We start from the raw sequence: 21,772 nt of genomic DNA, 5'->3' as shown, positions 1-21,772 counted from the left end.
TAAAGTACAACCACCCATGTTCATTTTTAGTTTACTAGACGGGTGCTCGCGCGATGCAGCGGGAAACCCATACTTTGGTAATCTCATTACAAGTTTATGTGTGTTCATTGTTCGGTTTGAAACCGTTCAAACCGATCATTTGTTTAATTTCACGATTGATTTTTTTTTCTTTAACTTTTAGCCAACCGATTTCAAGTTTCAACGGGGTGGTTCGGTTTTCGACGACAAAAAGGTTACTTACAGTTTGGATTACAGTTTAATTTAAAAACCATCAAAACCATACCGCAAACACCCATACATAAAATGTTGTTTTTTAACTGAAAAAAACTATAACAATATGATAATCAAATTAAAAATAATAAAATTGTACAATGTTTTATAAAAAATATTAACGTATAAAAAAGTTATGACCGTTTAAATTCAGTGGGTGAAGTTGGGTTAAAAGAAAATAGAAGTCAAACCAATGACTGATTTAAACGATTTTAAGGTTTTAACCGAACCATAAACACTTATATTTGTACGTGATTAACATGTTCAAACACCCAATGCATCGCGCGGACACCCGTCTAGTTAATACACATATGCATAAATACATAAAATAAAGATAACCGAGAATAAAAAAATAACCGATAACCCATTATCAGTTAAATTTGGTTCGGTTTCTTCGGTTTTCTGACCGGTTTTAACCTGATTAGAGGCGTTTTGTTGGTTATCTCTCGAGCAAGAAACAGAAACTGCTTCAATGGCTTCAGACCAACAACCGATTGCTAGTTCTCGTAAAGGTCAGATCACTATCATCTAAATCAATTAATTACTCACAGATTGATTTAATTTATATTTAGCATTCTACGTTTCAAATTTTAGCTCCGTTCATAAAATACAATCAATTAGGGTTTTAAATCATATATGTAGTTTGCTAATTCAATTGGCCTTTGATATACAGTTGTTGTGCATTTGCGAGCTACCGGTGATGCTCCGATCCTCAAACAAGCTAAATTCAAGGTACTCTTATCAGTTTTAAAACCCTAGCTCTAGCTCAGCTTTATATTATGTAATAATGTGCTTTAGTAACTGTATAGTAACAACCCAAATGGATTGTTTTGGGTCAAGATGGATAAACTTTAAAAGTAAAATGAGTTAGGATGAATCATAAAAATTCTTTAAGTGAGTCAGGATGGGTTGGAAATATACAAGTGAGTTTTATTTATAGGTTAAAATGGGTCAAAACAAAATATCCAAGTTATCCAAAATTTATCTAATTCAAAATACCCAAACTATCACGTGCGAAACAAAACTCACCCGAAACTCAAAAAACGATCAAAACGAAACAAAAACCACGAACTGACTAAAACGAAACAAAAACGAAACTGAACCGAAATAGAAAAACGACCAAAACGAAACAAAAAAAACGTGAATGAAACCGAAAAACTGACCAAAACGAAACAAAAAAAATGAAATGCAACCGAAAACCTAACCAAAACTAAACAAAAACACCGAATCGACCAAACCGAAACAAAACTGAATCGAAATAGAAAAACGACCAAAACGAAACAAAAAAACGGGAATGAAACCGAAAAACTAACCAAAACGAAACAAAAAAAATGAAATGCAATCGAAAGCTAACCAAAACTAAACAAAAACTCCGAATCGACCAAACCGAAACAAAACTGAATCGAAATAGAAAAACGACCAAAACGAAACAAAAAAACGGGAATGAAACCGAAAAGTGGACTAAAACAAAACAAAAAAAAAAAGCAAAATGCAACTGAAAAGCGGACCAAAACAAAACTAAAACACCGAAACGACCGAAACAAAAAAAAAATCAAAACGAAACTGAACCGAAATAGAATAACGACCAAAACGAAACAAAAAAAAAGGGCGAAATGCAACTGAAACCTGACCAAAACAAAACAAAAACACTGAACCGACCAAAGCGAAACAAAAAAACCGAAACGAAACTCAACCGAAATAGAAAAACGACATAAACGAAACAAAAAAACCGAATTGAAACTGAAAAACTGACCAAAAGGAAACATAGAAAAAAACTAAATGCAATTTAAAAACCGGACCAAAACGAATCAAAAACACCGAACCGACCAAACGAAACAAAAAAACTGAAACGAAACTAAACCGAAATAGAAAAACAACCAAAACGATACAAAAATCCGATATGAAACCGAAAAACTAACCAAAACGAAACAAAAAAAAACGAAATGCAATCAAAAAGCTTACCAAAACAAAACAAAAAAACTGAAACGTAGCCGACCAAAATAAAACAAATGTTACGAAACGAAACAAAAAAACACGAAATGAAACCGAAAAAACTGACTAAAACAAAACAACATTGAAACCGAAAAAACCGAGAAATCGAAACCGAAATCATTGAAAACGAGCAGATACCGAAACCGACCGAAACGAAAAAAAAAAAAAAACGAACCGAAAACCCCCCCGAAAAACTCAAACCTGAACCGGTACAAAAAGTTTTTTTTTTTTTTTTTTATGAACGAGGATGATGGGGGAAACATTTTAGTTATTTTACATTTTGGGTTTTTTATTTATATTTTGAGTTATTATTTTTTTAATAGTTTTTTTGAATATTTTTTTGAGGAGTTTTTAAAACCCTTTTTGTATGTCAACTTTCACTTGGTTTACCCATCTTGACCCATATCCATCTTAACCCTCTATTTTAAAAATCCAAAATCCATCCTGAACCCATATCCATCCTGACCCATACCCATCATGACCCATCACCCAAATCCAACCCAACCCACTCTCATTGCCACCTCTACTGTGTAGTTTCACTTGTGTATCTGATTATAGTTCTATTTTAGAATGCTGATGTGGATTGCTTATATGATATATCTTGCTGAATTTTGGAATATCGATTACTAACCGTGATTGGTTATTGGTCAAACGGTCAAAGTTCCTAACCTATGTAATCGGTTTGGTTACTAACTGGTTAACCGATAATAACCTATTGAAATTAAGAGATAAGAATGCTGATGTGGATTACTTATATGAAGTATTTTACTAATTTTAAGATTACAAAAGATATTTATAGTCCTTAGAGGTGCAAATATCGGTTAACTAGCTTTTGGAAAATCTGTTACTAACCGTAATCGGTTATCGGTCAAACAGACAAAGTACTTAACCGGTTTTTGAGTGGGAAATCTTTAAGCTATGTAACGGTTCGGTTAATTATTAACCGGTTAACCGATAATAATCTATTGAAATTAACCTTAACCTATTAAAACCAACCTCATTAACAGTTTAACACTAACCGTGTTAAACTATGTTCGCTTAACCGATGTTTGAGTGGAAACTTTCTAACCTATGTAACCGGTTTGGTTCGGTTATTAACCGGTTAACCGATGATAGCTTATTGAAATTAACCTTATTAACGGTAACCGTATTAACTATGTTCGGTTAACTGGTTTATATGTTAAAGTTCCTAACTGGTTCCTAACCATCGGTGTCCCTTATAGCGATTTACCGGTTTCGGTTACGGTTAGGCTAACTAGTTACAATTTGCACTTCTAATAGCCCTTGCTTCTAAAAACACATTGTTCATATTATTGCTAATTATGTAAAGATTTCTTAAAATTTCAGATTGCAGGAACTGATAAATTTTCTAAGGTGATTGATTTTCTTCGTCGTCAACTGCACAAGGAGACTCTGGTAAGTAGTTTGTTGGTTGCCTACTTCAGAGTGCGGCAATTATTGATTCCATTATTAAATGCTGCCCTCTTTATCCCTTTTCAGTTTGTTTATGTGAACAGTGCCTTCTCGCCGAGCCCAGATCAGCTAGTGAATGACCTTTACGATGTAAGTTTCTTTGTGTGAATCTAAATTATCATTTTGATTAATGTGACATTTTTTCGAATTTACGAGGATAAGATTGACTTGTATCTATGATTAGTCCTTTTTTTTTAGTTAATGTGACCTGAAATATGAAGGAGATAGACTCATATGTTACTTGCAACTGCTTGTATTTTGGTGCTGCAGAATTTTGGATTTGACGGGAAGTTGGTGGTTAACTATGCATGTTCTATGGCTTGGGGCTAACTTGGACAATTTAGCAAAATTTGTACAGCTGCAAAAACTCGTTACAAGGGAAATTCATTTGGTAAATTTCATTACTCTTCTTTGATTGTATGCATAGTTGGCTTTGACTTAGTTATTTCTTCCTAATGCAGTTGATTTGTCATTCAGAAGGATTTTCTGATACTTTTTTAACACTTATCTTTACATTTCGTTGTTTAAAAACATGTGCCTATACCTCTTGTTATATTTCAATTATGCATACCTTTTTGTTTCATTTTCTTTGGGTTTGCCTGAGCGTTGGGCAGACTTGCATTTTCATATTGTAACCGGGTTATTGGTCCCTTGATATTAGATGAGTTGGATCCTTTATTAGGCGAACTGCTACATATCATATGGAGAGAAAACTACTTCCAAACTGAAGCAATTTGGTTAAGCTTGATAATTTAAGTTTCATTTATTTGCTCATTTGAGTAACGCCTGCGGTACTCAAATGTGTAGTTGCCAATGGTTCTAGTGTGGAGTATAGAATTAGAATGTAATATGCAAGTTCGGGAACCAGATGATTTAGATCATGTTGTGTACAATCAATCAGGTTTCAGGCAGAGGTGAAAAAAAACCCGGTTAGTAACTGAAACCGACCTGACACTCTTAACAGGTTTATTGAGAAACCGATATGAACCGTAGGTTAGGTACTGGTTATGGATTATCATGTGCGAACCTGTTAACCGAAATCGGTTATTTATATTAGGTTAGCCAGTTATGGTGTATATGTATGTGTGTGTAATATGGTATATGTGTGTATGTATATGTTTGTGTGTGTATGGTATGTGTGTATGCATGTTTGTCTATACATGGTATGTGTGTGTATGTATGGATTTTCATGTGCGAACCGGTTAACTGAAATCGTTTTTAAAGCGGCTATTATAGTTAAACCGGCAAGCCTGTTAGCGTCTTATAAAGGTGCAAATGTTGTTTAACCAGTTTTTAAAATGCCAGTGATTACTCGAACTAGTTAATGGTCAATGAAGTCAAACTGGTTATTGAAATAACCGCTTAACCAATTTTTAAAATATCGTTGATTACCTGTTCAGCCGGTCTAATTATTGGTCAACGAAGTCAAAACTGGTTATTGAAATAACTGGTTACTAAGTAAGTAACCGGTTTCATGATGTCTAAAGGCATAAGTCACCTAACCTATATAATGGTTAGGTTATTAAGTATTAACCAAACCGATTAACCGAAATAACTGGTTTTTTAAAATAATAGGAAATTTTAATAAAATAGTAAATATACAAAATAAAGTTCTTTTTTTATAAATTCTTGAAATTCTAAAATACATGCATGTACACCTACCATACATACACATGCATACATATACATATTACATACCATAGATACATACATATGCCGATATGCAGTATGCCTCATAACTGGTAATAACCTGATATAAATAACTGGTTTCAACATGAAAATTCATAACCGGGTGCTAAGTTCGCATTGATTTGAAACTAATTCTCAGTACCCTGTTAGAGTGTCGGTTCCGGTTAGGTTAACCGGTTATTATTCGCCTCTTAGGCCATGTGTAGTGGAGGGGCTACAATTAGGGGCGAATTGTGACATGTGGCGCCCAGTCAGCATGGAGTGGAAATTTGTTTTTGGGGTGTAATGGTGTAGGGGCTACAAGTTGGGCCCACGGTATCTTTTTTTATTATTTTCTTTTTATAATTAAACTAATTAAATAAAAACTAATTTATTTAAATAATAAAATAAAAATGCATTATATTAAAAAGAAAGACAAAAAAAACATAACTAAAAAAATATATAACTAAAAATATAAAAAAAAATATAGCTCGGTTGGCATACATGTTTAGGTTCGGGTCGGGAAATTGAAACGGATAGCTCGGTTGGTTTAGGTTCATCGGGTTCCATTGTAAGTTCACGTTCGGTTGGTTTTGCGAACCATAGTGTTGACCGAAAGGAGGGAATGGGTGGTTTGGTTGGTTCGGGTTGTTTCTAGGATTCATTTTGAATATACATATATATACACACACAACATATATACATATACATATACATATATATATATACACACACATACATATAATATAATAATAATATTTCTTCTTCTTCCAGGCGATAATATCACCTCGCCTCCGCCCCAAATCGCCCACTTATCGCCCGGGGGGGCGGTGTTCGCGCCCCTTCGCGCCCAAAAATCGCCCAAATCGGCGCCCACTACACATAGCCTTAAGGGGTGTTTGGGATTCCTTATTTTACCTCCTTATGCCTTATTTAAGGTATAAGGTATAAGTTACAATGTTGTAACTTATACCTTATACACTCACAAAACCCAACTTTCTCAAACACCTTATAACTTATAACTTATAACACATAAGTTATAAGCTATAAGGAGCAAAAATGAGGAATCCCAAACAGCCCCTTAGTGTGGGCTAAGATTGGTTTATGAATTTTTTAAATCTCATTTCCAGCCATCACCTCTTAAATGACATCCGCTCAAGGCAAGCTGCAATTTGCCTGATCTTGTGGTTAGCAATGTATTGCCAGCCTCGTTAGTGTTTTTGTAACAAGTTCTGATGGTTAAAAATAATTATAACTTAAAGGTTGGATGGGGTAAGGAAAAATATGTTAATAGGTTTATAATTTAGCTCATTTAAATGTTAATAGGTTTATAATTTACCTTTTAATGACATTTGTGTATGCATTTATGGCATCAAGCAAAAGTGGCTGTAACACTTCCATCTGGATAAAAGCATTAAACGTTGTTGTCCCGACTGACGATAACACAGTGCCACTAGAAATAAATCCAGTTTCTACTACTGCTTATTAACTTATTATACACCCCTTTTTCTTTATATAGCTTTTGCCAAATTAAGGTTTAAAACCCCTTTCACATATATAGCAACTTTTATTATGTGTCACTTTCTCAATAATAATAATAATACAAATATTTATTTAGTTTGTTGTATATAAATATTTATTTAGTTTGTCACTTTCTCAATAAAAAATACAAATATTTATTTAGTTTGTTGTATATAAATATATAAATATCAATAATAATAATAATAATAATAATAATAAATTAATGAATCATCAAATCTATTATTTTATTTATTCTACCAAGAAACTTATTCACAAAGATAGCATCTGTTAGCCATATACTTAGTAGATAACTTATAATAATCAACTTGGTTTGTCCTGATGTTGAAGTTTTGGACTATCTTTGGATCATCAAGCGTGGTAAATGTTATACATTGAGAGTCTTGACGTAATTTTAACCTTGAACTGTAATTTGTTTTTTGAAGTTTGGAGTTCTTTTTGTCTAGTTTTTTGCTAGACCTTAGTTGATTTACTATTGTCGTTCAAAAGAAAACATGGTTTATCTTCCAAATCTGTACCGTAAATTTACTTCTTTCGAGATTACTTCCCTAAAGTGTATTAAAAAAGTGTTACTCAAGTGACCGAATAAAAACCCGATTTAATACTTTCATTTCGATTTAAAAACTTAATTGCCTTACATTTGCATCTCATCTTCATGTGGATTTCATCTTTTCACACCATTGCATACATAAAGATGGGATGTGTGAATTTACAGACAGATAAACAGATCAATTTATTAAAATGATCATTTTAATATAGAGTATATTATAATTTATTGCTCATGGTGCAACTTTGAGCAGGCAAGGACATAGTTTGACTTCCAACCAAATCATACAAAATATTGCCGGAACATGTCTAACACATCTTATCCTATCTTATTTATAAACAACTTCAGTATAATATTTATAACTTTCTAAAGTTATAATGATGACCACTAATTTAAAGACCATTTAACACATCGTTTCAATCCTCGTAACCACATATCTCAAACTTGTTACTTCTCAAATTAGATACAAAACCTGTTACTTTCAGCAAATCACCGCGAAACCATTTGCATAATTAACTAGAAATACCAAGATCCACTTATTAGTTATTAGTTATTACCAATTTCATTCCAAGCTTAGCTGTATTCTCCTAGAAAGAAGGGATCAAGAAAATCTTTCCAAACTCATCTCTCATTTTATTAACAAAAGACCAAAGTGATTGCTTTGCTTTAGTGGCCGTGTCTATCTGTCTATGTATTCAATAGACCCAATTTCAATCTCCATAAAGCCTCCTTCATTTCTTTCTAGTTTTCCTATGTAACACTTTCTATGTAACAACTAACAAAGCCATGGAATCTATCTTATTAACATTACTTTTGTTTCACTTTGTTCTCTTATTTCCTTCCCATGTTAACTCCCAACAACATTTTCAACAGTCTCCTTCGCGACCACCACCATCTCCATTTCCACCACGGTCGACACTGCCACTACCACCGCCACCGTCATTGCCACGTCCAAGAAAGCCACATCATTCTCCGAGTTCAAGAAACACCTCAAGATCATCATCATATCATAAAAGACATGACCATCCACACCCACCATTACATCCAAGAAAACCCAATATGGGAAAGAAGATTGGATTGATGTTCATTTGGGTGGCTGGGATATTGCAAGTTTTTGTGTTGACTTTCTTGTTGTTTCAAAGAAGGAAATTGATCAAGTCACATGACACACATTAGCAAATATTGGGGATATATATTTTTTCTATCAATTTCAAAGGTCCATAATTATTTTAGTTTTGACATTTCAATCAATCAATCAATCATGCCCAGTAAAATCCCACCGACAGCAAAGCTATAAGTAGGGTCTGGTAGTTTTTTCATTCTTGGATTGATCTTATGCTTTTTTCATTCTTAATATGAGGTATTAAGGGTGGTGTGCAAAGTCGGTTATGTTAGGTTACTAGCGCTTAACCATAACCATAACCATAACCGAATGGTTGGTTATTGGTTTGTTCTAGTGAAATTCAATTAAATATCGTCCAATGTATATTTTATTTTGTTTTTCCTTTGTTAGTTGAAGTTGGTTTGGTTATATTGTTTCAAACTCAATTATGAAGTTTCAATGCTGAAACATGCTGGTTTTAAGCTTAGATAATCGTGTTCCAAGCTATGTTATAAAAACAGTTGCAACGTAAGTTTAAATGCTCGAAGTTGGAAATAAAAGTATCAAATCTGAAAAAAGTTAAACATACAAGGTTCAGTTTGGTTTTGGTTAAAGTCGGTTAACGTAGACACGTTAACTGTAACCATAGCCTAATGGTCAGTTAATCAAATTCACTTAACCATAACCGTTAGCTTTGTATGTTCGATTATTATTAGTTTAACTTTTTCGGTTTTCAGTAGGTTTAGTTAGGTTTGTTATACCTTATAATACAAAACTATTTGATGATCAGTTTTGACCACAAAATGTGAGGAGTAACTTACCTAGTGAAATATAACAGATGAAGATAACCAATGTTTTGTGGGAGATAGCTAGACATTAAAGAGACAGTTGTTGTCTCAGTGTCCCTCTACAAAGGATTGTACTTTTAAAGCATCCACCTGCCAACTCTATTCACCACATTTATAACACAAAATTCCACTTTCATTTAAACTGGATACATATATTGGCATATTCTTCACTTGAATTTGAACTACTATTTCATGTTCATATTAGACTGCATTGATTAAGTCAGCCTTTTATCTTTGACCAGCTATATATATACATGTATAGTTGTATATATTAATGAAAAAGAGCAGTGTGATTGGACAGTATCATAGTAGTAAAATAATAATATTCATATTCATGAAAGTGGGGGCATGTCATGTTACATTATATTTGATAATGACAAGTGAATTCCAGACATGTAATTCTTCTGTTTGCTGCCCTACCATATAATATATAATAATATTCTAACCTAAAATGCACTTGCATGGTTCTGTTAACAATGACATTTAACAAAACATTCTTAAAAACAAAACCTACTAATATAATTCTTGTTACTTTCTTCCACTTTAACTCTACCAGTAAGGCCTTGGCTTGGATTGAAAAAGATCTTGTGTGGACAAAGGTGCTTTTGTGTCAACATTAACCCAATCAGTGTTAGTGTTATTATTATTAAGTGTGGTTTTTGGTGTTGAAAAGAAGTGGTGGAATGGTTGTTGATTGGTAATGTTATCATTAGCTTTTGTGTCAATTTGGATGCTTGATTTGTTGGTTTGTTCTGATGGTTTTATGAAATCAGTACCCATGACAAAACAATGTTGTCCTTGTGTTTCTTGATCTTCTTTCTTTTGATGGTCTTTTAGGTTTTGGAAACTGAAATGAGAGTAGGTTTGATGATGATTATGATGATGATCATTTAGTTGGAAGTAAGATGCTGCTGATCTTTCATCATCACCTATAGCTATATCCTTCATTCCTTGCAAGTTCCTGTTAGTTATTAACATCATGTCTTTAACTAATTAATTGATTATACACAAACAAAACAAAATATTAATAACACCAAAATCTATAAACCATGGTTGTAAAAGTCGCTATGCGGATATGATAAATATAAAGAAAATTAACTTTTGGATATTATATATATTTCAAGTATAATAAATTTACTAATATTTATAATAAAATAGGTGAATCAATATAAGCAACATAAATACATTTTTAAATACTAAATTGTTCTAAAAAATGCTAATCATTAATTAAAAAATGATATGAATTTGTTCCTTAATATTATAGAAATACGAATAATGTTATATTTTTAATTTATGTCAAAATCGATCCAAATTGACCAACTAGATGTGATTATGGCTGAGTCTGGTCACTTTGATCAATTCTTAGTAACCAGACGGAGTTAAAGAAACTCGCATCGGAGCCGTACCTCGTTTGTAGACCTGCTTTTACAACATTTTGCTATGAATATAGTTTTGCAATCGAAAAGGGGTCCGTTTACCTTCTTTTTCAATGTAAACACTACTCGTTTAGATGAATATTAATCAAAGTTATATTAACATTAAAAAAAACAAAACAAAACCTGTAGTCTTTAAGGGTTTGATGAGAATAAGGTGAAGAATCCAAGTAACTTGAGTGAATAGATGAGAATGAAGGGTAAGGATCAGAAGAAACATTAATAAGAGATGATTTGGATACTGCTGATGATGGTGATGATGAAGAAACATTAAGAGTTGTTGCAGTAGTAACTGAAGAAGATGAAGAAGAAGTAGTAAATTCCACAGGCTTTCTTGAACGATTTCTGCCTCTATGCATGTGTCTCTCACAGTACTTAGAATCTGGATAAGCTTCTTTAGAACACCTCCATTTTTTACCATCTGTTCTTCTGCATCTTCCTGGCTCCAAATCTATCTTTCTGCCATATCCACTCATCTGATACAACTGGTTGTACGGATAACTTGACCCTTGTTCCCATACTCCACCCACTGCATATATATTAATATTATTAAGTTCAAAGATTGAGTTGTTAAAATATATACCCTAAATTGATAATACTATCTATTATTAATTATATTAAGCAGTGTTGTAAAATTCGTTCTAAAAGCGTCTAGCGACTTCTGCAACTATGATAAAAAGTGGTTTGAAATAATAATAATAATAATAACAATTTAGTTACAATATATAGATATATATCATAACAAAAACCTAACTACTGATAAACCCTAAACTAATAACACTATCTAATATTAAATATTAATATTAATCAGTGTTGTAAAAAGCATTCTATGGAGACTTATGCAACTATGATAACAAGTAGTGAGTTACTACTACTAATAATATTTATAATAATAATAATAAGTAGAAAAAGAAAAGAAGAGTGGTTACAGGTGGGATGGTGGGAGAGTGAGGAAGAAGGTGAGGAGGATGTATACAAGCTTCTTCTGACAGACAAGATGAGATCAGTAGGTACTGGAACACCTGAAACCATGTATTTGTATACTAAGGCTTGTTGTTCCAGTTCTTCCCATTGAGATGCTGTGAACACATTTGATGGAGTTTGATTATTACTACTACTACTGCTTGTACCCATCATCATCATCATCTAGTATACTCTCTTTATTGTTCAAATAATAATAATAATATGAGATATGGCTAGCTAGCTTCTTGTGTTTATAATAATAGAGTATGGGATGAATCTAGTGAACTCTTTCTCTTTCTCTCTCACACAGACATATACATATACACATATAGATATAGATATATAGAGAGAGGTGTGTCTGTGTCAAATGAGTCCAACCACTGCAGTGAACTGGCTAATTTGTTGTGATGCTGAGGAGTGTGCAGTGCACTATGCAAACAATACTATACATACAGCCAGCTCTCTGTCATTGTTTGCTTGCCTGCCTCCCTTACATCTCTCTATATTTCTGCCACCTTTACGGAAATCCATATCACACATGTACAAACACACATACATACATTTTATTTATATATCATAATAACATATAATATGGTGTTGAAGTTATTAATTTATTATATATACATACACCGACTCAAGATTTATTGATTCTCTAGCTAGTAGTAAGATACTAAGATACAAATAATAACTACATACAACAACTTTTTGTATTATACAGATTTATTGATCATCACCAAGAAAAAGGCTTCCACTTTAATAATTATAAGTTATGTACTGGGCTAGTATTTATATGAATATTGTTTCTTATGTAATTTACATGTTAGCTAGTGTGTTACATTATCAAGTCTTGTGGTGACTTTAATATTGTATGTATGTGAAAAGTGAAAAGTGAAAAGTGAAAAGTGAAAAGTGAAAAGTGAAGACAATGTGTCATAGCCATAACCCATAATAAGACAAGACTTTTAGATAAAGTTGTATATGTGGTTAGGGTTTTTAAGGGAATGTCCCACCTAGTTTTAAAACAAATATTAGTATGATAATATCCCCAATCATACATGCCTACATCATCTACTATGTTCATTCTCATAAAATTAAACTAGGGATGAGATTGGTGATCATACCATACTGAAAAATACCGATATCGAAAATGAATAAAACCGTTTACCAAATACGGGTACGGTAGCTCGGTAAAAAAAACGTGCATCCCTAAATTCTGAACATCACATTAAGGATACTTTTACTTTTACATTTTATTTTTGGTTAGGACACTTTAGACAGCCTTTTCACTATAACTTGACAAAAGTGGCACCTTTTATTGCTGAATATTAATTTGTGGTGAAGGATATGGTCAACATCATGTCATCACACACAGGATCCCAATTAACCTAGAGAACTACACCATCATTAAGGTTAAGGATTTGAGGTAATTCCAATATTATTAAGGGGAAAAACATTAATTTATGGTGTATTTAGTTATCAAATAAATTTTAAATTATATCCTTTGAGAAGGTATTAATTATTGTTAGATGCAAATGTGCCCACTTAATGTCCTAATGTGTCCATTATAAATATTATATGTATATTTTATAGAAAGTGAAGGGATTGTCAAAAGCAAGACTGAGCAGGTGGGTTTGGGCATATGTAAAGAGTTTTGAGGGGACTGTTCAAACACTGCACCAGATCACATGCAAACCATAAACATATATTGGTCAAGTAATAAATATATGTATATTCAAAATGTATGTTTTGGTAAATCAGTAAATGTACCCTTAAATGTTACATTTTTAACCATAGTTTTTTGCATGTTTTTGGAGAAATAGAAATAGTGATTACTTTGTTTGTCATAATATGTGACATATATAACTTGCATGTTTTTGGAGAAAATATAGTGATTACTTGTTTGTCATAATATGTGACATAATAAGTTGCATGTTTTTGATGATAGTTTGGTAAATATGCTTTTGTTTATTTATGATGCATGACTGAATAATGGAGCTAGGTAGGTTGGTAGTTATGAAATCACCCTATATATTTACCACCACCACCACCACCACCACCACCTGCAATGTTGACTGCCAAAGATACCTCATGACCTCCTTCAGCCTCAGGTCAAATCAATTTAAATCATGCTGCCCACCCCAGTGTCAGGCCACCACACCATAAATAATAAATTAATAAAGAGAAAAGAGAACAAACACCTCCACCACATCCATCTCTATTCCTATATATTTCCCTATTCCACTCTTTCAACTAGGGACGTTTTTGGTACCATACCCGTATTTGTAACAAAAATCAATCAAATTAAACAGTGAGTACTATAACGAATTTATCTGCTTAGGTACGGCTTTGTTTTTTTTTTTTTTCAAATCTCCAATGACCATGGTATGGACACGAGTAACAAATAAACTAGGTACGAGTACCGGTTGCACTATATGATTAACAATCTGTTGGACCTGTTTTCTAGACGTAAATACGGAAGTTACTAACAAAACCTCTACATGTTTCTCCAAGCGGGTAAGTAATACCGAAATACAAGTATCTATATTTGTGTCCGTACCTATAAGTATCAAACACCCGAATCCTAAAATTTTGATATTGATACCCGTATTGAATAATCTAAATCGGTACGGGCACGGGTGCGGGTATTTGAGAAAAAAAAATCACATCTCTACTTTCAATTGGTTACCGTGTATATTCACTTATTTTTTTTAAGAAAAAACTTGTTAAAGAGGGGAATTAAAAAATTATACGACTGATGACCGGGTAAACTTAAACTCGCTGGTAAATTTTCGTGTTCTTCCAAGAACATTTTCCACTAAATACATCATGCATTTTCTTTTCTCAAGTGAAAAGAACTGAGGTTATTGCTTGGTTGGTCCATGTTTATCATTGCAAATTACCGCATAAATTTATTTAAATAAACTTATGAAAGTATAATAAAAGCCTGTCAAGTTCCAAAACTAGTAAGTAGTAACTACTCATCTGGTTTCACTTTTGATATCAAAAATTCAAAACATAATAGAATCATTGTATATTAGGATGTCATTATTGATATTTGTGTAGAGTAAGGAAATTGCATTCTGTCCATACATAAGAGGAAGAAATTAATGAGAAGAAGCAAGTATTCAATCAAAGCAACGGCAAGTGTAACATCTCTACCCATACTCCCTCCGTATCGGATTTAAATCTTATAACATCGGTCAAATAATATCATTATTATCGTAAAATGCATAATTTTAATGTGATTTTATTATCATGCTTGTGTTAGAGCTCATACCAATTTTTTTCTTCACATCTAATTATAGGTTCATGAGAATACGAAATCAAGGAAATAAAATAATAATTGGTGACTACTAGGCTTAGGAATGAAAAGAAATCAAATGGATTGCAATGAAGTGTATGTGTGTAACATGGGCTAAACTAAATATTGGGCTGAAGTAAATCGTCTTGGGCTGAACCTAAAGTGTTAATCGAATTTCGAATTTTCTGTCTCATAGAAGGGGAATCAAGCCCGAAGCTTTCTATCTTGCTTTCTCCTCCACTGTGAAGACATACAAAAAGCTCTTCCAGTCCTATCGAATTTTCGAATCAATCACAACCTAATGGATTAGGCACACCTTCCAATATTAATCTTTATTTTTATAACCTCAACAACATTAGGAACATATAAGATTAAAGAATGTATTAAATAATTAATTAATACAATTGTTGCATTCATAAATATAAAATGTGATTAGATCGAGATTCTCCAAATGTGACTTAAAAACATTTCACATGGCCAATTAAAAACACCACCCAAAAACATATTTTCTACTCACATGAATCTTGTTTCAGGATGTTCTTTCACAAGAGTTTGTGCAATCTAGACTACCTACGAATAAAACATCAATTCTTCCAAACAAAATTATCTTGACGTGATTTCCTATAATTTCCTGTTTTTAGAATCTTTAACAAACACCTTCTAAATTAATAAAATATTCATTAATCCCAAAAGATGACAAATTTGCCGTCTTGATTCTTGATAGTTGATACTAAATCAAACTTACCACATGAAACAACCATTAATCCAAAACAATATAACAATTTCTGTGCTCTTTCCACTTTTGTTAATGTGAATCCAAAAACAACTTATTAACTAACTATTAAGCATATATTAATATAACATTTACACAAAACAAAACAATCATATTGTCCAAAAAACAGCACATTATGGTATGCAACTTCCTCTTAATTAACACCAACCCACCAAACTGTTATTTATTCATTACCTTATCATTCTCCTAAGAACAACAACATACAATGATCAAGCAAGACACTTTGTTCTTACCTTATTTTTCTCCCAACATAAACCCAAATCAAGAAAACATGTTTGGAGACGCGGAGGGGAACACGGCCTCTGATCCAATCTCGGATTGGTTAGAGGATTCGGTATCGTCTTACATACCATCTTTTCTAGATGAGCCATTTGGATCCAATCCTATTATCGACGATCGTTGGTGGGCCCCGCCACAAGATCTTGATCAAGAAATCTTTAGTAGTAGTACCATTACCACAAGCACAAATACAACGGTAACCACTGATACACCTGATTATCTCATATTTTCTAATGAGTCGAAACAGCTAACCACCGATGTATCCAAGAAACGAAAAGCACCATCAACGGTACAAGCTAAGAAGCCCGTAAATAGAAGGGGTCACGAGAAGTCAACAAAGGATGGTTGTAGTAATGATATAAGAAGCGGGAGGTGGGCAGAGCAGTTGCTGAACCCGTGTGCCGCTGCTATTAGTGCCAGAAACGTATCACGTGTCCGGCACCTGCTTGTCGTCCTCCGTGAACTTGCTTCACCCACGGGGGACGCCAATTACAGACTGGCAGCACACGGGTTACAAGCTCTAACCCATCATCTCTCCGCTACCAAACACCACCCTGGTAGGGTGGTGGAACCAAAAATGGTCCCAACACCCCGCAATTTCTCCACCGCAGAACCAAAATTCTTCAAACAATCTCTCATCAACTTTAATGAGATTAACCCATGGTTCACCATCCCGAACAATATTGCCAACGGCTCCATCTTACAGGTGTTGTCGGACCATGACCGAGGGTCGGGCGGTATTAACCTTCACATTCTCGATATCGGAGTCTCTCATGGGTTTCAATGGCCGACGCTTCTAGAAGCATTGAGTCGCCGGCCAGGTGGGCCACCACCGTTAGTTAGACTAACGGTGGTGACCCCAACCCCCGAGAACACCCAAATTCCGTTTGCTAACAGCCCACCCGATTACAATTCCATCTCAAACATCCTCCGTTGCGCAAATCAGTACAAGATAAATCTACACATCAACACACTTGACAACTGCCCTCTGCAAAACCTTAATTCCCACAGTATCAAATCATCTCCAGACGAAATCTTGATTCTATGCGCTCAGTTTCGACTTAACAACCTAAACCATAATAATCCGGACAACAGAACAACGTTCTTGAAGATTTTACGAAACCTTGAACCGAAAGGAGTGATCTTGAACGACAACAACGTCGAGTGCAGTTGCAACAGTTGTAGTAGCTTCGAGACGGGGTTTGCGAGAAAGGTGGATAGTTTATGGAGTTTTTTGGATTCAACAAGCGTGGCGTTTAAAACAGGAGATACGGACGAAAGAAAGATGATGGAAGGCGAGGCTTCAAAGGCGTTGATGAACACGTGTATTATGAATGAACCGAAAGAAAAGTGGGCGGAAAGGATGATTGGTGTTGGGTTTGTAGTCGATGGTTTCCGGGAGGATGTGATCGACAGAGCTCGGGCGTTGTTGAAGAAGTATGACAGCAATTGGCAGCTGAGAGTTGATGAGAAGGATAAATGCTTGGGGTTATGGTGGAAAGGCCAACCTGTTTCATTTTGCTCTCTATGGAAAATAGATGCAGAAACTATTAATATCAACAAATAAGTCTAAATTTGCAGCATTTGTATCAGTTTTGATATGTTTTATTTTACTTGTTTAAAGTTTATAACACAAGACCAGAAAGAATATTGTAGGCTATAAGATGATTTGCATTCTTAACAGTAAAGAGAATAAAAAGGTTGTTCTATAATCACATTTCACATATATGAATTAACAATCTAAATAACAATAACCTGGCACCATAATTCTGTACAACCTTCACCATGTATTTACACTAAAATAATTATCCCAATTTGTAAATTAAACCCCTATAATCTTCATCTTAAACTTCTCCAACCAACTCTGTAACCAGCAGTTCTTTGCCTGCTTGTCGCAGGTTGCCCAATCTTGTACATTCGTTGAATTTCTTCCCTGTACTCGGTTAACGATTTGTCGGGTATTTTGGGACCAAGTTCCACTACATCCCCCATTCTCAACTTGCAGTTAATATCAATCACCGGTTCACGGTTTACTTTCAGCATTACTTCTTTCACGGGAAACCCATAACCTACAACGTCCTTCACGGTTGAATTTGCAGGAAATTCTTGCACCGACATCTGTTAAGTGCCAATAATGTTTACCATTTACTTTTGCATTCAACGGATAAAAAGAATTCATTTACAGACCAATTGTTGAACTTGTAAATTACCTTGTTATTCTGAATGACAATGACAAACACGGGTCCGTCAGATCCGCAAGAAGGTTTATAAGAATGCGGGCAATCTTCAGTATGGAAAGGGAATTTGCAAGGTGGTTTCATGACATCCGTGTAGCCAATGGATGATTGATCTTTCATCATTGTCTCACACTGCCAAGTCACCACCCAACGAGCCCATTCAACCATTTGTAGCACAAATGAAGAATGCATGCAATCTCCTTCTTTGTATCTCCAATGAGCGGCAAATCCAAACTCTGCCTGAGAGTGCATTTCTTTTGTTCTGATTTGAACTTCGAACGGGACCAATCCCTCCATTACCACTGTGTGCAGTGATCGATACCTACATATATATAAAATAAATTATAATGTATAGGAGAATAATGTGTCAACATACCCATTACACTTGGGCTGTTTTATGTAGTCCTTAGATTTTCCAGGTACTACAGGCCATAAACCGTGAACAAGGTCTAATGCTTTATAACAGTCTTCTACATTTTCCACAATCAGCCGTAGCCCATGGATATCATGAATTTCATCCATGCTTAACTTTTTCCTGCACCAAATGTATACAACATCACGAATGAGCAATAGTACAACTTTAAGAAATTAGATACCACAAAAGGATGCAATATTAATATGCTAGCATGTTGCTAATAAGTGAATTCTAAATGAATTCTTCATAGTTCCCCAAAAGAAGGGCTTGTTAACCCAAAGATAGCATACATAGAATATATCACACCACACAGGCACAACAAATGTCCACAACAAACTGTACTAAACAGAAGCAAATTTTACACTCTTTCTATTTAAGCAACCAACATTCAAATAAGTGTAGAATAACTTGTTCCAACTGTTAGCAACACACTTTTTTTTGCTGATTTATCAAAATTACTGTCATGTCTATGGCACGTGGCATCTGGTTTGACATTAAATAACAATATATTACTACAATTTTCAAAACACAAAAAAAAATGTATTTTTTTTTCATAAAAGCATTTCTTGTATATGGAGGCTGGTATGGCATGAAAAAAAGTCACATCAGAGGTAAAATGAGGTTGTTAGTGATCGCTAAAATCAGAGTTAAAAAAGTCAAGTTGATTTCAATTTTTCACCAACTTAAAAGAAAGTTCGTTTCTTTTCGTGCAGTTTGCCAAAAAGTAAAAGAAAATGCATCCCCTAATAAGAATAACATATGCAGGTATAAAATTCACTGCTGGTATATTTCAACTAGGAAGAACAAGTTTCTAATTATACAACCATGTGTCATACAACTAGCATGTAAACTAAATTTGCAGCAAAAAAGGTGAATTTGAATAACGAAATACGGTGCGGGAAAGATACTTACTTTAGCATCTTGCAATGAATGCTGTACAAGCTTTTGTGCCGTCCATATAGAACATGATAAGAATAGATCCATCCTTAAGCGCTTGCTCCAACTTTTGAGCAGCAGAGGTAACCATTTCATCATTAAAAGACTTCATAAGCTGGGAAGATAAATCCTCATACCGGTTTGGGTTGATATATTTAAAACAAAGATTTTCTAACTGTTCCTTCCAACTAACAATTCCTAAACGGTTTGCTAAAGGAGCAAATATCTCAATAGTCTCCTTCGCAAACCTATACTGTTTAAACAAAGGTAAAGCATCCAGTGTCATCATGTTATGCAACCTGTCAGCCAGTTTTATAAGCACAGCTCTAGCGTCCGCCATTGCAAGAAACATTGTGTGCAGACGATCTGCCTCAACTGTTTTCGTTGAAGTATTGCTTTCACGCGCAAGCTTACTCATTTGACTCAACTCGGACACCTGTAAATATCCAACCACATAATTCAAAACCTATATACGTGTTATTATAAATATAATAACGATCCAACGATAAAACAATCTTACCCCTTCAACAAGATCAGCAAGCCCGCGACCGAATGTTTGAAGAATATACTCATAATTCATAAAAGAATCATCAAGTGTATCATGTAAAAGCCCTGCAGAAACCACGGTTGCATCAGCACCTATTGTAGCTAGCAAACACGCAGTTTCTACACAATGCTGCAAATACGGATCGCCACTAGCTCGCATCTAAACATCAATATCACAACATAACATAAATTACACTACAACATGATAATAATAATAATAATAATAATAATAATAATAATAAGACAACAACCTGTCCTTTATGAGCTCTAGCAGCTTCATAAAAAGCTTTAACAACCAATTCATCATTAAAAATATTATGTTTCAACTGAGCAGCAAACAACATATGCTCCGAATTCGGTTCTTTCAAACTACTATCATCCATCACAAATGTAAGCTCCTCAGCCAAATTAAACCCCGTCCGAACCCCAGCCGAATAATCGACACGAATACGACCCCAACGCGTGCGTAACCACGCCTTTAAACGACCGCCTCGTCCCACCGAGGCGGACACAGCCGTCTCGTTCGGGCGAAAACGAAAACCGCATCGACGGCGAACCACCGGGGCCTTGGATCACCGAAACCGGGCTCTGATGCAAATGATGTAAATGATCACGTTTTAAATACGATCCGAATGACGTCAGCTCGTCGTTGTTAGCTTTGAATGACGTCACCTCGTCGTATGATGACGAGAAGAGCGATGACAGGCCGCCGACGGTGGGTTTTTGCGACGGTGTGGCGGTGGCGGTTACGGTTAGATCGAAATCGTAGTGTGAATTGATTGGACTTGTGTAGAGTGATATCGTTGGAACCGCCATGGTTGATTAATTGATTGATTGATTAAACCCTAGGGTTTGAAATTGGGATCATATAAGGTTGAAATTAGGTGAATTGAATGAGGAAAACGAACGGAATCTGAAGGAATTGATGAATTTGAATATGAATATATGAATAATTAATATGTATTTAGAGTATTGAATTGAAGTATGTATGTATGTATTTATTTACAATCGGATTTGTTGATATGATGAAGAAGGTCAAACAAACGAAGAAGTTAGACAAAATTATTATTATACAAATGGTCCATTTCATTTCATCATTTCACAAATTTGGTTCTCAAGTTATACAAAGGTTGAAACATGAAACTTATTCTAAACATTTGTGAGCGCGCTCAGTCAATGCCGGTGATCTTAGTTAGTTTTTAACAAAAATGTCATGTGTCGAGTACTCGGCACCCTTCCGGGGAGATTTTCTCAAACTTAACTTATATCACTCGGACTCAAATGTTGGTGGCCACTTGGATACTCGGCGATTACTCGGATCTACGTGGCATTACATGTATCTTGTCGGTGGTCAATTCGAACCTACTCGGATATAGGCGATTTTAAACATGTATTCTTTTGATTTATATTGATATTCACGTATGTTGTCA

At 34.4% G+C, this 21,772-nt stretch overlaps 2 protein-coding genes and 2 pseudogenes across 3 annotated transcripts; 2 read left to right on the top strand and 2 right to left on the bottom strand.

Moving 5' to 3' along the window:
- Positions 1–663: 663 nt before the first annotated feature.
- Positions 664–4,488, top strand: LOC143534323 (ubiquitin-like protein ATG12). Its single transcript, XM_077028835.1, has 5 exons — positions 664–782; positions 944–1,002; positions 3,610–3,678; positions 3,763–3,825; positions 4,006–4,488. The coding sequence occupies exons 1-5, from the start codon at positions 743–745 to the stop codon at positions 4,063–4,065; spliced, it is 291 nt and encodes a 96-aa protein (XP_076884950.1). The 5' UTR covers positions 664–742; the 3' UTR covers positions 4,066–4,488.
- A 5,129-nt stretch (positions 4,489–9,617) lies between these two features.
- On the bottom strand, positions 9,618–12,044 carry LOC143534322 (uncharacterized). The gene is made up of 3 exons (XM_077028834.1): positions 11,802–12,044; positions 10,999–11,401; positions 9,618–10,400 (listed from the first exon to the last, which is right to left on the bottom strand). The coding sequence occupies exons 1-3, from the start codon at positions 12,016–12,018 to the stop codon at positions 9,989–9,991; spliced, it is 1,032 nt and encodes a 343-aa protein (XP_076884949.1). The 5' UTR covers positions 12,019–12,044; the 3' UTR covers positions 9,618–9,988.
- Positions 12,045–15,556: 3,512 nt separating this feature from the next.
- On the top strand, positions 15,557–17,775 carry LOC143534350 (protein NODULATION SIGNALING PATHWAY 1 pseudogene; annotated as a pseudogene).
- A 123-nt stretch (positions 17,776–17,898) lies between these two features.
- LOC143534387 (putative GTP diphosphokinase RSH2, chloroplastic) lies at positions 17,899–21,388 on the bottom strand (annotated as a pseudogene). Its single transcript, XR_013135544.1, has 6 exons — positions 20,594–21,388; positions 20,317–20,502; positions 19,773–20,232; positions 18,822–18,980; positions 18,419–18,767; positions 17,899–18,326 (listed from the first exon to the last, which is right to left on the bottom strand). The product of XR_013135544.1 is annotated as a putative GTP diphosphokinase RSH2, chloroplastic (transcript).
- Positions 21,389–21,772: the final 384 nt, after the last annotated feature.

This window comes from Bidens hawaiensis, unplaced genomic scaffold (assembly GCF_021521415.1).
Source record: "Bidens hawaiensis isolate Kalapana, Puna unplaced genomic scaffold, B.hawaiensis_p1.1 tig00010132_1, whole genome shotgun sequence".
Taxonomy (NCBI): Eukaryota; Viridiplantae; Streptophyta; class Magnoliopsida; order Asterales; family Asteraceae; genus Bidens; species Bidens hawaiensis.
The sequence above is the reverse complement of the archived record's forward strand: the minus strand, read 5'-3'. Positions and strand labels throughout refer to the sequence as shown.